Raw genomic sequence first — 13,416 nt, 5'->3', positions numbered from 1 at the left:
CAGGACTGGTTTGGGGAGTGGGGGGGCAGATCTTAGGCTATCGCCACAGCCCGTGGAAGCTGGGCTTGTTTCTGGCAGGTGGATGCTCAGTGTTGGCTGAAACTGTGGTGGAGAGGGTGAGGGGAGGGCTGGGAGGGAAGGGGCTCGTCCTCCGCAGCCCCCAAGCTTCCCACGCACACGCCTGGCCGCCGGCTGTTAACAACAGCCTGCTAACAACCGGCTCACACCTCATCCCACCGCCTCCCTCCCGGCCCTGGGCCTGGGAAAAAACAGCCCTCAGGTGCCAAAGCCTGTCCCAGCCTTTTGGGAAGGGGAAGGAGGAGAGGTCCCTCACACCCTGGGATGCAAATGGCCAGCAGGATCCCAGTACCCGTGGGAAAAAAGGGATGGAGGGGCAGCCCCTCCTCGGGGCATCCCTGAGAGCTCGGCCAGAGGTGATAACATCTGCGGGGGATCAAGGGGTGTTCAGAGCAGCACATCCATAAAGAGACACCGGAGCCCGGGACCAGGTGACTGTGGTCAGCAAAAAAGCCGCTTTATTGGTGACCGCTCCCACGGGAACCCCGTGGCAGCGATCGGGTTCAGGTCCCTGAGAACACACTGTCCATGCTGGTTCCCCTTCCCACATCTATTGCTTTAAACACATCCTAGTTACAAAAAGCACAGAGTGACATTCCAGATACTGGAACATATAAATTAAGGTAAGTGGTAGTTACAAGGCATCGCAATTTTTTTTTTTTTTTCTTTCTTAAACAGATTATCAAAGGTCAGGGATTTTTCTTTTTCTGATCCACAGAAAATGTATAAAAAGCATTTTAAAATCTACATATTTCTCAATGTGTTTTTTTTTCTCTTAAAAAAAAAAAGGCACAGTAAAAAAAATACTGGCTCAATAACATATTTACAACACACCCATTATGGGCTATTTTCACTCAGCTTCAAGTTGGAAATGTTCAGCTCTGGCTTGGCCCAGGGGCAGAGAGAGGGATGGTATTGGCAGGCAAGGCAGCTCTCGGAGGATGCTGGGTCCCCCTCCCTCCCTGGATAAATCCCTCTCCATCAGGGAGAGCACAGTGGGGGGGTTGGGAGATGCTGCCTGCCTGTGGCAGGTGCCCAGCTGGTCAGGTGCCTCCTGGGCAGCACCCACAGCCAGGGCAAGGCTGGAGGATGCTCTGGCCCCGCCGGGAACATCCACACAGCCCCAGCCAGACCTCGAGGTGCTCCTTTGCAGAGCTGCAGGGCTGCCCCAGCCACACTGGAGGGAGACCCTGGACAAACACGGTGCCCACCCCACTGCAGCAGTTCCAGAAAAGCCCTCCTCCCACGCCCGTATTTATAGAAAGTCTTTACACCAGTCTATAAATAGTTCACCCGCCGATGCTGCCGGCAACACTTCACCCGTGTGGGGGAAGCTCTGGAAATGGAGTTAACACCAACATCAGCGCCCAGCCCTCCCCCCTGCCTCCCTCCAGAGAGGCTGTCGAGCATCCGGCAGCTTTGCAGGACCCTGGACATTGCCATGTCCAGAGGCTTCCCCTGCCCACCTCTGCCTGCCAAGCCAGGGAGCAGAAGTCACAGGGACCCCTCATCCGACCTGGGAGCCAGAGCTTCGCTGCTGAGATTTTGGGACTGGGAGAGAGGATGGGGTGGGTTAAGCGAGCGGGTTGGAGAGTAGATGCAAAGGAGGGAAGAACACACCAAAAAAAAAAAAAAAAACCAAAAACCAACTTAACATTTGGAAGGAAAAAAACCAAAAAACAAAAAACCAAGGAGAAGCAAGCCCGGGGTGGGGCAGGGCCCCGCGCTGCGGCCGCTCCCCACGCATGGCGTGGGGCCCGCCAGCCGCGGGACACCCAGTGGTTAAGTGCTCAGTTCCCGTCCCTCTCCACCATCCCGGCCGGACCAGGCAGCGGGCACGGGCAGCCGGGCAGGCAGGGCAGGGGTCAAGGGGCCGCACAGCAGCCTTCAGTACACACACACTGTGCAATACCACAGCAACGACGTCCGTCCGTCCGTCCGCCTCGCGGAGAGGCCGGACCGACACACCCGCACGCAGGTCCCGCACGCCCGTCGGATACCGGGGAAACTCGGGACGAGGTTGGAGGGCACGCGCTCCTCCTAGTAAACCATGTTGGTGGGGCACCACGGCGTGTCGGGGTACAGCAGGCAGTGCACGGAGCGGAACCTGCGGAGGAGAGGAGCAAAGCTGAGCACGGGGCGGTGGCGGCCCCAAGGCAACCCGGTCTGGGGGGGACAGGGACCTCCATCTCACCTGGATGGGTCCTCCTCGACAGAGAAGGCTCCCTTCATGTGGATGGAGTTGCGCTTGTTTTCGAACATGCCGTAGCTCAGTGTCACCTGGCGGGCAAGCACAGAGGGGTGAAGTGGCTGATGTGGCCATAATGATCAAGCAGAGGAAAGGGGAGCTGCAAAATTCACCCCACTTCCCCCAAAGCCTCCAGTGATGCCTCACATCATCCCACAGGGATGGGCCGATGCGGTTTTTCCCCTCCGCTGTTTTGGTCACACATCAATCAATAGATCAGCCGTGATGCCCAATTTGTAGGTGACAACTTGGGGTACCTGTTTGTGGATCTCCGACTTGGGCACCTGGTGGAGGTTCTCCAGGTGGGAGTGGAAGAGGTTGCTCCGGATGAGCTTCACGCCCAGCACGGACTCGATGATGTAGCCGATGGTGCAGTCATCGGGCAGGCGGATCTTCTCTGCAGTGCTCATGAAGTGACCCCCACTGCGGGGAGACAGAGAGGGGCTGCAGAGGAGCAAAGCCCAGGGGATGTGGGCACCCTGCAGGATTCTGGCGTTGGCCAGTGGGTGCCCAGCTCTGATTAAAAGCCAGTTTGGAGGAAATTAAGCCCTTCCCAGCTTGTTTCTAAGCTCCCTGCAGACACCCCCAGAAAGGCAAAGAGAGAAAGGCTGTGGGACATGGTCCAGCACCCTTCACCTCTCTGTGCCCTGGGGACCATGACGAGTCCCCATGAAAGAGCAATGCCAATGTTCTTACCTGGCCCAAGGGCTCATCTTCAGTGCCAGCCCCCGGCTGATACAGAACCCTGCTCCGCCCGTGGCAAACCAGAAATGCACAGGATGCTGCGAGAGAGGGGAACCAACGCAGTGAGACAACAGCTCCTTCTCCAGCCAGCACAAATTAAACAATCCCCAAACTCTCCCCACACTCACCATCTTGTTCTCGCTGATTCTCTCCGTAGCCTGGATGGGCCGGTCCAGGCTGGGCTTCCCGATGTAGATGTCCTGCGTGTGAGGGTAGCTGGAGAGCAGCTTCACCAGCATCCGCACGTTCACGTAGTTGTCATCGTCCACGTGGCAGAACCACCTGCAGTGACAGCAGTGTCACACCCAACCCGGGCAGCTCCCCAGGCCCCACACTGAGGTACAACCCCATAACCCCCACAAATGGTCTCTGTTTGCACCATCCTGCTCCCCCTCAGCCCTGTCATGGCCCACAGCAGCCCTGGGCACCGCTTACTTTCTGCCAGACTCGATGAACTTGTCATACTCCACGGCCATCTTGCAGGACAGGGCCTGGCGGCTGTGGGCAGCAGAGCAGTTGGTGTTGATGACGTTTCCTGCGGGGAAAAAAGAGGGGTCAAAACCCAGCACTGGTGCATCCCACACGTCCCCATGCACTCAAACGGTGACACTTCACCACACACATCCCAGGTGTGCCAGGGGGATGGAAACTCATGGATGATCCCAATGCTCAGTAACCCACATGCTATGTTGTTTTGGGCAAATGATGAATTTTTGGGGCAATGTCTTTTGTGTCTATGTGAGAGAAGGGAAGGGATGAGTAAGGAATGTGGATGCAGCAGATGCATCATAGATCAGCCCTATCCATGTTTTAAGCATGATGCCACCCCACATCACCTTGCCCAGGGTGCACCAGCCACCCTGGAGGTGAAGGGGTGTCTGTGAGCCCTGAGCTTCCCCAGGACATGGTAGCAAAAATCCTGCCCTGTTTTGCTTGCCCAGCTCAAAGGCAATCACTTCCCAGCCTGAAAGAAGTCATTTGCATGGGGAGAATAGAGCACGCTGACCCCAGCCCAGAAAATGCTCCCATGAAACTCTGTCCGCGTTGCCATCAATCCCAGCTCACCCCAGGGACAAAGTGGTGCAAAGGCAGCCCACCCTGTTACTGTGACCCCCAGCAGCATCATGCAGGGCACGGGCTGGGCTGACTGGGGAGTAAACCTGTCCCCAGATGGGTACTTTAAGCAGTGGGTGCTCTAAGCATTATCAGGGAAACAAATTGTGTCATTCTCAACCCAGGTTACTGTGGCAAGGGCTTTTTCAGAGTTCCTGGGACAGGCCCAAGCCAACCGTGCTCCACAGGTGGGAGACCTTTCAGGGGACCTGGCCAGGTAACACACACAAAGGGACAAGAGCCACAGACTCACGTGCTTGCTTCTTCAGCTCCTCATCCTCCCCGTCAGTGAAGATGAAGGTCTGAAAGAGAAGACGAGGCACCTCTGAGGACCGAGGGGCTGAGACCATGTGGCTCTGGATGTGACAGAGCACCCCTGGGATCAGTTCCTCCAGGAGGGTGGTGCTGACTTCTTCCCCCTTGTCAAAACCCTAAGTGGCACCGGAGAGCCGGGCACCCACACAACACACCCAGCTTCAGACCAAGAAGGGTGCTGAGCTCGCCTTGGGAGCAAACCCCAGCCCCCGCACGGAGCATCCCCATCCTCTTGCCTTTTGCATGGGGAGCAGCTGGCAGGGAGATTTTGGGGGCCACAGGGGCTGTCCCCAGCACAGGGCGAGGCGGGGACATGGAGGGGAGCAGGTGCAGAGCGCGGCCTGATCTGAGCAGGGATTTCAGGCTTGAGCCGGCGCGCGTGGCCGCGGATGCCAGAGCTGCCGCCCAGGCAGGTGTGTTTGCCCGTGGCGCCGACTCCCAGCCGCGTCCCCACCTGTGTCAACAGCACGTGGCTGTCCTTGGCCACTTGTACAATACCTCCTGGACTCCTCTCTGCTCCTGTGCCCTACCCAAGGGGGCTGAGACCCTGGTGCCTGTGAGTGCCACTTGCCAGCCCCGAGGAGGAGATGGTTCCCCACTGCCCCATCCCAGCACAGTCCCACGGTGCCAGGCAGCACCTGACCTCCTCCCCAGGCCCCTGAGCTGCCTGCCTGGCTGCACTCCTCTATTTACACAGCTAATTCCTGGCATATGTCACCCAGGAAGGAGGACTGGAGGGGCTGCTCTGGGCCTGGGATTTGGGGAAGGACGAAAAGCAGGAGGAGAGAGCAGGGGGGTGGGAAAGGCATCGCCATCAATCAGCGGGCAGCAAACAAAGCTGGAGGAGAGAAACCACAACCAGCTGCCAAGCGCTATTAAAAACCAGACGTGCACAAAAGGGCAAAGGAAGAAAGACAAAAGGGCTGGTGGGGGGAAGGCAGGAGGCAGCAGAGGGGGGACGATGGAGCGCTGGGGATGCTGAATTACAAGTGAGCTGGAAATTGGGTGCCACCCCGCAGCCGGCCCCGGGAACGCGCTGGGGTTTTGTGGCTTGTTTGAGGAGCTGGGTACAATAGGGGGGTTGACTTTACTCAGCGAGGAGAGTTAAGCGGGCAGCAGTCATTAGCATACAGCTGCACTGGTTAACCCGGCCCTGTTTGCTCAGGTCCCCAGCCGGGGCTGGTGGGGAGAGCCCAGAGCTGCAGCGAGGCTCAATGGGAGGGGACGGGGCTACAAGTGACCTTTGGGGCTTGAAAAGGAGAAAAGAAAAAGTTGGGGGGAAAAAAATGATGGAGGAGGTGGGAAGGCAAGTTCTCACAAATGCACGGCCTGCCGTGCAGCTTGGCTTGTGGGGAGGGACAGAGGTCAGGAAGGCTCTGAGCAAAGGGGATGGGGAAGCGCTGGTGAGGACGGGACAGCTGCGGGATGGGGACCCACCAGCTGCAGGACCAAGGATGCCCGTGGTTGCTGTGTCTCCATGGACACATCACTGCTGGGGTGGCACAAGGTCAGTGCTGTGTGTACAGGAGGGGGGGTCACCCCCAACCAACTCGGGGTACAGCTGCTGCTCCCCATTTCTCCCAGGTGCTCAGGGAGGGGTCAGGCAACTGCTTGGGGTACAAATTGAGCCAGGGCAGCAGGACAGTACCCAAGGATGCCCGAGACAACACCATCACACTGGGGGGTTGGCACTCCAGCCCAGGTTTCAGCCTCGCTGGAGGGGGCCAGGGAACACACAGCCTGTGCACAGGCGAGACAGAAAATGTTTGCTTGATTAGCTCAGAAGCGCCGTCCAGCAACTGCCTTCAGCTGCTCCAAAAATAACCCTACAACTAATCCTGCACTCAGCCTCTATAAATAGACCACAGGGACAATTGTTTATTACTTGCCTGCACCGAAACGTTTCATCCTACCAAGGCTTCTCCCCTCGGCCTCTCCCCACACCCATCCCTGTAATATTCCTGCTGCGGGTGGACCAGGTGGCACCTCAGGGACTGGGACAGGGGCACACAGCTGCAAGCCACCCCATGTGGGCACCTACTGGGGCCTCACAGGCTTCCCACATCCCTCCCAACCCCACCATGACATTTGATTAAAACTAAACCAATTGAAGCTTCATTTTTAAAATTAATTTTGTAATTAATCAGTGTTTTTTGGAGGGGAGATGCACCCTGCCTGCAAGGCCCTTCACCTGGGGCTGCAGGAGAGAGGAGCAGAGGTGACAGCCAAGCCTGGGAAGGGATAGGCCAGGAAAGGGTGAGACTAAGTGAAAAATACAAATCCACCTTTGGCATCTCCCATGTAGGATGCCAGACGTGAAAGCAGTGTTCAGTTTATTATAGTGGTGCAAGTGGACACTGCAGCCAACATCCCTGAGCTTTCACCTATAAACCACCACCTCCAGACCCAGCAGGGCCAGAAAGCACTCCCAGCCCTTACACCCACCTCTCTCCCACTTGGCCCCTGTGCCAGCCACAGCACAGAGGGGTGCAAGGACCTCTTGGACCCCTCCCGCAGTAACTTTTCCTGCTGGGTGCAGGAGAGGAAGGGCCCACTGCCCCCCTCCCTCCCCTCCAGCCCCTGCAGGAAACCTCATTGTTCTCAGAACTGCAGCTTCAAGAAACACAGGATGCCAAATCCCTCCCGAACAATAGCTGCCAGCGTTCCTTGCAGCCCCGCGGCCGGGACTGAGCGGCACCCGGGATCCCCTTGGCCAGAATGGGCTCAGCCCCCCCAGGAGCCAGGCAGCTGCCAGCAGCCCCCACTGCCTCCTCCTCGCCCTTGGGGAGGGCTTTTTTTTGCTTTTATTTTTTTTTTTTCTGCCTCCCCTTCATTTCTCCTTTCGGGGTGACTCATTTCCCCTCCACTGGTGGAGCTCGTGGGTTGCTCATGGCTGGGTGCTGCACAAGGTGTCCCACCAGCCAGGGCCACCCCGGGGTCACCCTCTCTGTGCTGCCTGGCCGAGTGGTTCTGTGACTTCTCAGGGTGACAAACTCTCAGCATCTCCCATGCCTGCCACCATCCCACCCACCAAAAGGGGAACCTCGGCCAGGCAGGCACCCCGTGAGCCTGCGGTGCACAAATCCTGACCCTGTGCCACATCTCACTTCCCCATGAAGTGAGGAAGTGGGGAAGAGGATGGAGCGCTCTGGCACCCTTCTCACAGTGACCCCACTTGGGTGCAGAGGAAAGAAGGCAGTGAAGAAGTGCTGGTTGGGGGCCCTCAGTTTCCAGCTGGACATGGGGCTCTGGAGCAGGTCAGGATGCTGCCAGAGCTGCCCAGCTTTGTGTCCCCCACAAATGTTCTTCTTTTCCCTCCAGCCTTGGGGTTTAGGGGGGGAAAATCCCCACTCCTCTTCAACAAGTTGGGGGCAGTGTGATGGTGATGTCCTTGCAATGGCAGCATGCCACGATGGCAGCAGCCCCAGTCCAGGGTGGTGGCTTTCCCCAGGACCAGGGGCAGGTCTGTGCTGGCACAGGATCCCAGGGCTGGGATCTGCAGAGGCGAGGAAGGGGCTTGCAGGGCCGCGGGCCCTTCCTCCCTCTGCTCCTTTCAGCAAGAGGAAGAATCCTCCACTGTAATTTTAAATGCTATAATTTTTTAATAACCCCCTCACAAACAATGAGCTCATTGTGTGGCAAGGGTCCCCCACCCTCCCGCCTGGTGCTCCACGCGCCGCTCACCGGCTCCGGGGCTTTTTTGGGCAAGGACAGAAGCATCGTTTGGGACAGGCAATTAAGGGGCCCCCACCCCTTAAACCCACACAGGCTGCCCCGGGGGACAGCAGGGAGGGACCCTCACACAAGATCCGAGTTCAGCAGTGCTCAGCAGGCCCTGGCATACAGCCCAGGGCTGGGGGGAGGCAGCTGCACCGCGGAGCTGCTTTGGGATGAGCGGTCCCCGCTCTCAGCCGCCCTGGTGGGAGTGCGAGTGAGACTCGCATGCCAGCACACTCCAGCATGTGGGTGGGGACCCTGGCCAAGGTGCTAGAGAAATGTGGGAGCCGCCATCAGAGGAGCGTGCTCTTTGGAAGGCAAAGCCGTTCCCTTTGCCCCGAGAGCAGGAATTTTTCAAAGGCTGCAATTACGGCTCTGAGCGGGAGGCAGCCAGCGGATCCCACGCTGCCGGGAGCGCAGCCCTGGCGGGCTCCGAGGCGTGTGCCGAGCTGCCTGCAGATCTCTGGGGTGCCCCAGGGACACCCAGCCGCCTTCAAGGTAACCCCAGGGGCAGCAGAGGTGTCTTTGGCAAGAAAGCAGCGGATTTGGACTTGCTCCTGTCCAGGATTTCTGCTAAATGGCCACTTTCCTCCCCCCTCTCTTTCCTTTCAAGTGCAAAGTTTCTCCAGCCCGCACTCCAGCATTCTAAGGATACCGAGACAGCTGGAAACTCTCCCCAAAGCAAGGAAGGGAAAACCCATAACTCTCCTCCAAAAGCAGCTTGTCCGGCCTGGATTGTGCAACACAAGGAGGAGATTTAGAAGGGAATAGGGATGTGCTCTCACTGTGCAGAGGCAGGAAGGAGAAGGGGGTGCCCTTTGCAGTGTCTTGGAGGTGACAGAGGGCAGGAAACAGGGACTATTGTGGGCAGAACAAAGAACAGCCAAGGAAGGACACAATGGCCGTTCCCCCTATCTGCCAGGGTCCAGGCAGGAGCTACCTGCTGGATTTAACCCCTTCTCAGCAGTGTCTGCACCCTCCTGCCTGGCTAATGAACAGCCAGAGGCAGGCTGGGGTTTGAGTCAGAGGAGACTGGGGGAAAGAGACGCAGCATCAGGCAGGGGAGATTCTCAGCCCTTGAGCAGGAACTTCCCCGCGTTGCTGAGGCAGCTCACATGCCTGAGCACCGTTAGTGAAACCAGAGAGAGGATGAGCAGAGACAGGCCCGACTCAGACCAAGAGAGATGTTTGAGCAAAGGCAGTGCCCCGCTGCCACCAAATCACCCTCCTGGGATGGAAACCGGGGTCCAGGCAGGGAAGAGATGCAGAGCTGCAGGGAAGCAAGAGAAAAGAGCCCCATAGCACCAATCCCACACTCTGCAGGCAAAACACCCCAACCTGCTGCCAAGTCTGGGGAAGGTCAGGGTGTCTCAAAGCCTCCCAGAGACAGCGGCTGTGTCGGCGTGGGAAGAGCGGAGCCAATCACCTCCAGCAGCACGGCTTCATCCCCTGTGCCTCGTGTCCCCACCGCCCTGCCTTGCTCCGCAGGAGTTTGTGCTGCCTCCAGCTCTCTCGGCAGCTCCTTGTCCTCAAGTGCTGTACAAGAGCCGTCACTCAGCGGCTTGGCTTGTCAGGCAGGCACCTCGCCGGGCTGCGGCCCCCCTGGCTTCATGGCCCTCATCTCTAGGCAACCTGACCTGGACACGGCCGGCTCCGGCTCCCTCGTTCCCATGGAAAGTGCCACACAAGAGGCTTCGAAGCCTTTTCTCTGCACCAGGAGAAAAGGGGCTTTGTTAGCTTGCCCAGGGGGACAGCGTGAGAGCCGAGCCTTGGGGCTCTGGGAATCCAAACAGACAAACGAAGCACAACAAAAAAAAAAAAAACCTAGAAGAAAGCCGGAGCTCACAAGAGGGAGAAGAAAAAAAAAGAGCAGCCATTCCCAGGATCATCTGTAGGTGCTCAAAGAGCGTTTCACTCCACCACCACTCACCACCCCCTCGCAGTGACAGCAGAGCATAAAAAGAGGTTTCCATTAAATAACTGGACCAAGGAGAAGTGGCAGACCCACTGCCAAGCCCAGAAAACCTGAGCAAAAAAAAAAAAAAAAAAAAATAAAGGAACATAATTCACAGGGGAAAAAATGAAAAAATGTTGCAAGATAATTCTTGGGGTACGGTGCAGGAGCCAAGACCCCACAAGGCCCAGCAGACTTGGGTGAGGAGGGCAGGGGCAGGTCGGTCCTTCTCCCATGGCCTCCACCCTCAGCCACTCCAGATTTCCATGGAAAACTGTTTGCAAGCAAGAAACGGAGTTCCAGGCCAGGAGGAAACACGTGAAGACAGTAGGAAGAAAAGGTTAGGACCAGGCATAACTTACTTTTGGGAAGCTGTCTAAGGGTAGAAAAAGTGTCTTAAGAGCAAATGGCAAAGCACATTTCCTAAGGAAACATCTTTTTTCTTTTTTTTTTTCCTTTTGAATGTTGCTTCAGTACTTGAAGGACAGAATAAGGGACAGCCAGGACTCTGGGCAGGACATCAGTAAGGTCAGGAACCAGACTCACTGGAACTGCCCTGGTGTGGCTGAGCCAGTGCAGACCCACAAGAGCTCCCAGCCTCTCCAGTCCTGCCCAGTCCCCTGCAAGGGGACCGAGAGCTTCAGCACATCTCAGTTGATAAAACTGGGAGTCCTTTGACCAGCACAACTGCAGGCACCTCACTGCAGGAGCCTGAGCTGGACTGTGGCACCCCTACACCGTGCCTCAGTTTCACCAGCGGAAAGCAATTCAGACCAGCTCTGCAGCGGGAGGTGCTCAGCAGAAAGGACCCCAGAGCAGAGTTTGGAGAGGCTTCTGAGTGTGATGAGCCAAGGTCGGGCTCTCTTCATCACTCACCCTGCAATGCTGCATTTTGCCCTCCCGAAAACACAGTCGGCTGCAGAACAGCCCAGCCAGCCTCGGAATACCACCCGGCTCAGAGATATGGGGGAAAAAGGAAGGGGAGGCGGTATTTGCAGGGCCACGGCACCACTCGGATCCCGCAGAACGAAGGGCCAGGACCGCGGCGGAGAAGCGTGGGCTCCAGCCCGTCCCGATCCGCTCCATCCCGGCCAGCGGCGGGGACCAGCCCCGTCTCCATCCCTGTCCCCGTCCCTTACCATGTCGCGGTTGCGGGAGATCCAGGTGTCGAGCAGCAGCTCTAGCCGCGCCTTGTGAAACTTCTTGGTGGTTTTGACGGCGATGAAGACATCGCGGGGGGAGATGTCCTCGGCCGGCGGCCGCGGGGGGCTCGGCGGGGCGGGGGGCCGCTCCCTCCGCGCTCGGCTCAGCCGCCCGAAATAATCGGCGAAGCTGCGGAGCCCGGGCGGCCCCTGCGCCGCCGGGGGGGCCACGGCCGCCGCCGCCCCCAGGCTCAGCAGAGCCCGCTGCGCCCCGCCGGCCTCCCCCCGGGCCAGCCCCGGCCTCCCCGGCGGCTCCACCATGAGCACCAGGAGGCAGGTGAACATGGAGCCCACGAGGGACAGGAGCAGTTTCCTCCCGCAGCTCTTCAGCATCCTTCCTTCCCTCCGCTCCTCGCCTCTCCGCGCCGCCGCCACCGCCGGCCCCCGCCGCGCCGCCGCCTTTAAAGCGCGCCCGCCCCGCCCGGGGAGGGACAGAGCCGGGGCCGCCCCAAGCTGGGCGTGAGCACCGCCCGGCCCTGCCCGCGGACCGCCCGCGCCCCCCAGACCCCCGAGTCCTCCCCGCCAGCCCCTACACGCGTCCCGGCTCCACCGGCCCCGTCCTGGCCGGTCCCGGGCTCTGCCCTGCGCATCTCCGTGCCCGCGGCCGGGAGCGCACGGCTGGGTGTGGGCAGGGCGCCGGCGACTCCTCCTCCTCCTCCCTTCCACTTGATACCCGGGGATGGGGACACTCTGGTCCCCTGTAGCCCTCAGCATCGTTCGCTGCTCTGTCGGCAGCAGCGGGTGAGTTCTCCGTCCCGAGCTGTCGTTCCCCAAAGCCCTACACAGAGATGTTCTCACAGCCCTGTCCAAGAGGTTTCCAGAAAGCTGACCAGCCTGACCAAACTCTGGGCATCGTCCCATCAGTCTCCTCTGGAGGCATAGCATAAGCGAAAACAAACACACTAACCCCAAAAAAACCACAGCACTCCTCTCACTTCCACCAAGCTCCGTTCTGGTGGGTAATTCTGGGGTCAGGGACCCAGGAATGTCTGTTCCCATCCCTTCTTTGGGGAGACCTGGAGAGGCTCCCAGACTTGACCAACCTCATGCTGGGCACAGCACCATGCTATGAAGCTGATGAACAGCCCCAGAGTGCTGGGATATCTGAAAATAAATGTTACACAGGTACCAAGCAGCCCCCTCTCCCTGCCCCCAGTGATCACTAATCATTATAAAGATTGCTTGTTAAGTGAGACACCATTTTTCCAGACAGCCAGTGGGAGAAGTGGTGGCTGTAAGAGAAAACTGGGTTGAAATCTGGTCCTGGATGTGCCACCAACTTGATATTTTCCTGGCACCAAATTCCGGGGCCTCTTCCCCCCTTACCCTCTGTCTCTGCAAGCAGTGAGCTCTTGGGGTTTTCTTTCCCAGGGAGTGTGCTGCTAGAGGGAAGCGGATTTGGGTTTAGGCCTGGGCTGCAATGTAATGCCATAATCAGGGGCTGCTGCATTTTTGGGCAGGGACCTTGTCCAACTTGCATTTTTCCTGCTGTCACGTGCTCCATTCATCTCTGGCACTGGATAAACAATACCATAATACCAGGCAGGATGAAGCAGGGAAACTGCTTCCTCAGGCAAGCCCCAGCATTTGCCTCCTCTTGATTTTAGGCTATGCATTCTCCTGGTCAGCACTTGAACCGTGATCCCAGGCTAGAAACGCTCGGGGAGGCTGTGGGGTTTGGTTTTAGGGCATTGCCCACATCTGGAGACACATTTGGGTTGCCAAAGAAGCTTCCCATAATAATAATAATAATAAAAAAAAAGGCAGTTGGACGGTACAAACACAGGAACCAAATCCCACACTCCCCATTTCCCGCTATTGCTGCCCAGCCTTCCAGTCTCAATTTGCTTTTTTTTTTATTTTTTTTTTGGGCGCTCTTTGTCTCCAACCCGATGGCACAGCAACCGCTGCTCGAGAGGCAGCTGAAAAGCCCGAACAGCAAAACCCTGAATGAAGAAAGAGCCCCTTTCTCCAGAAGCCAAAAGGGGAGGAAAGGCACTTTTCCCCCGAGCAGCTGCTCTGGCTCTCCCGCAGCCCCGGCACTG

At 58.0% G+C, this 13,416-nt stretch overlaps 1 protein-coding gene across 1 annotated transcript; it reads right to left on the bottom strand.

Annotated features, from left to right (window-relative positions):
- Positions 1-505: 505 nt before the first annotated feature.
- Positions 506-11,735, bottom strand: LFNG (LFNG O-fucosylpeptide 3-beta-N-acetylglucosaminyltransferase). Its single transcript, XM_005523007.3, has 8 exons — positions 11,309-11,735; positions 4,437-4,485; positions 3,506-3,605; positions 3,199-3,352; positions 3,023-3,108; positions 2,584-2,749; positions 2,273-2,358; positions 506-2,185 (listed from the first exon to the last, which is right to left on the bottom strand). Exons 1-8 carry the CDS (start codon positions 11,702-11,704, stop codon positions 2,119-2,121), a joined length of 1,104 nt encoding a protein of 367 aa, XP_005523064.2. The 5' UTR covers positions 11,705-11,735; the 3' UTR covers positions 506-2,118.
- Between the last annotated feature and the right edge of the window lie 1,681 nt (positions 11,736-13,416).

Source organism: Pseudopodoces humilis, chromosome 18, assembly GCF_049639895.1.
Source record: "Pseudopodoces humilis isolate 2021_Gansu_Grassland_sample_001 chromosome 18, ASM4963989v1, whole genome shotgun sequence".
NCBI lineage: Eukaryota > Metazoa > Chordata > Aves > Passeriformes > Paridae > Pseudopodoces > Pseudopodoces humilis.
Note: the sequence above shows the minus strand (reverse complement) of the source record. Positions and strands in the feature narration are given on the sequence as shown.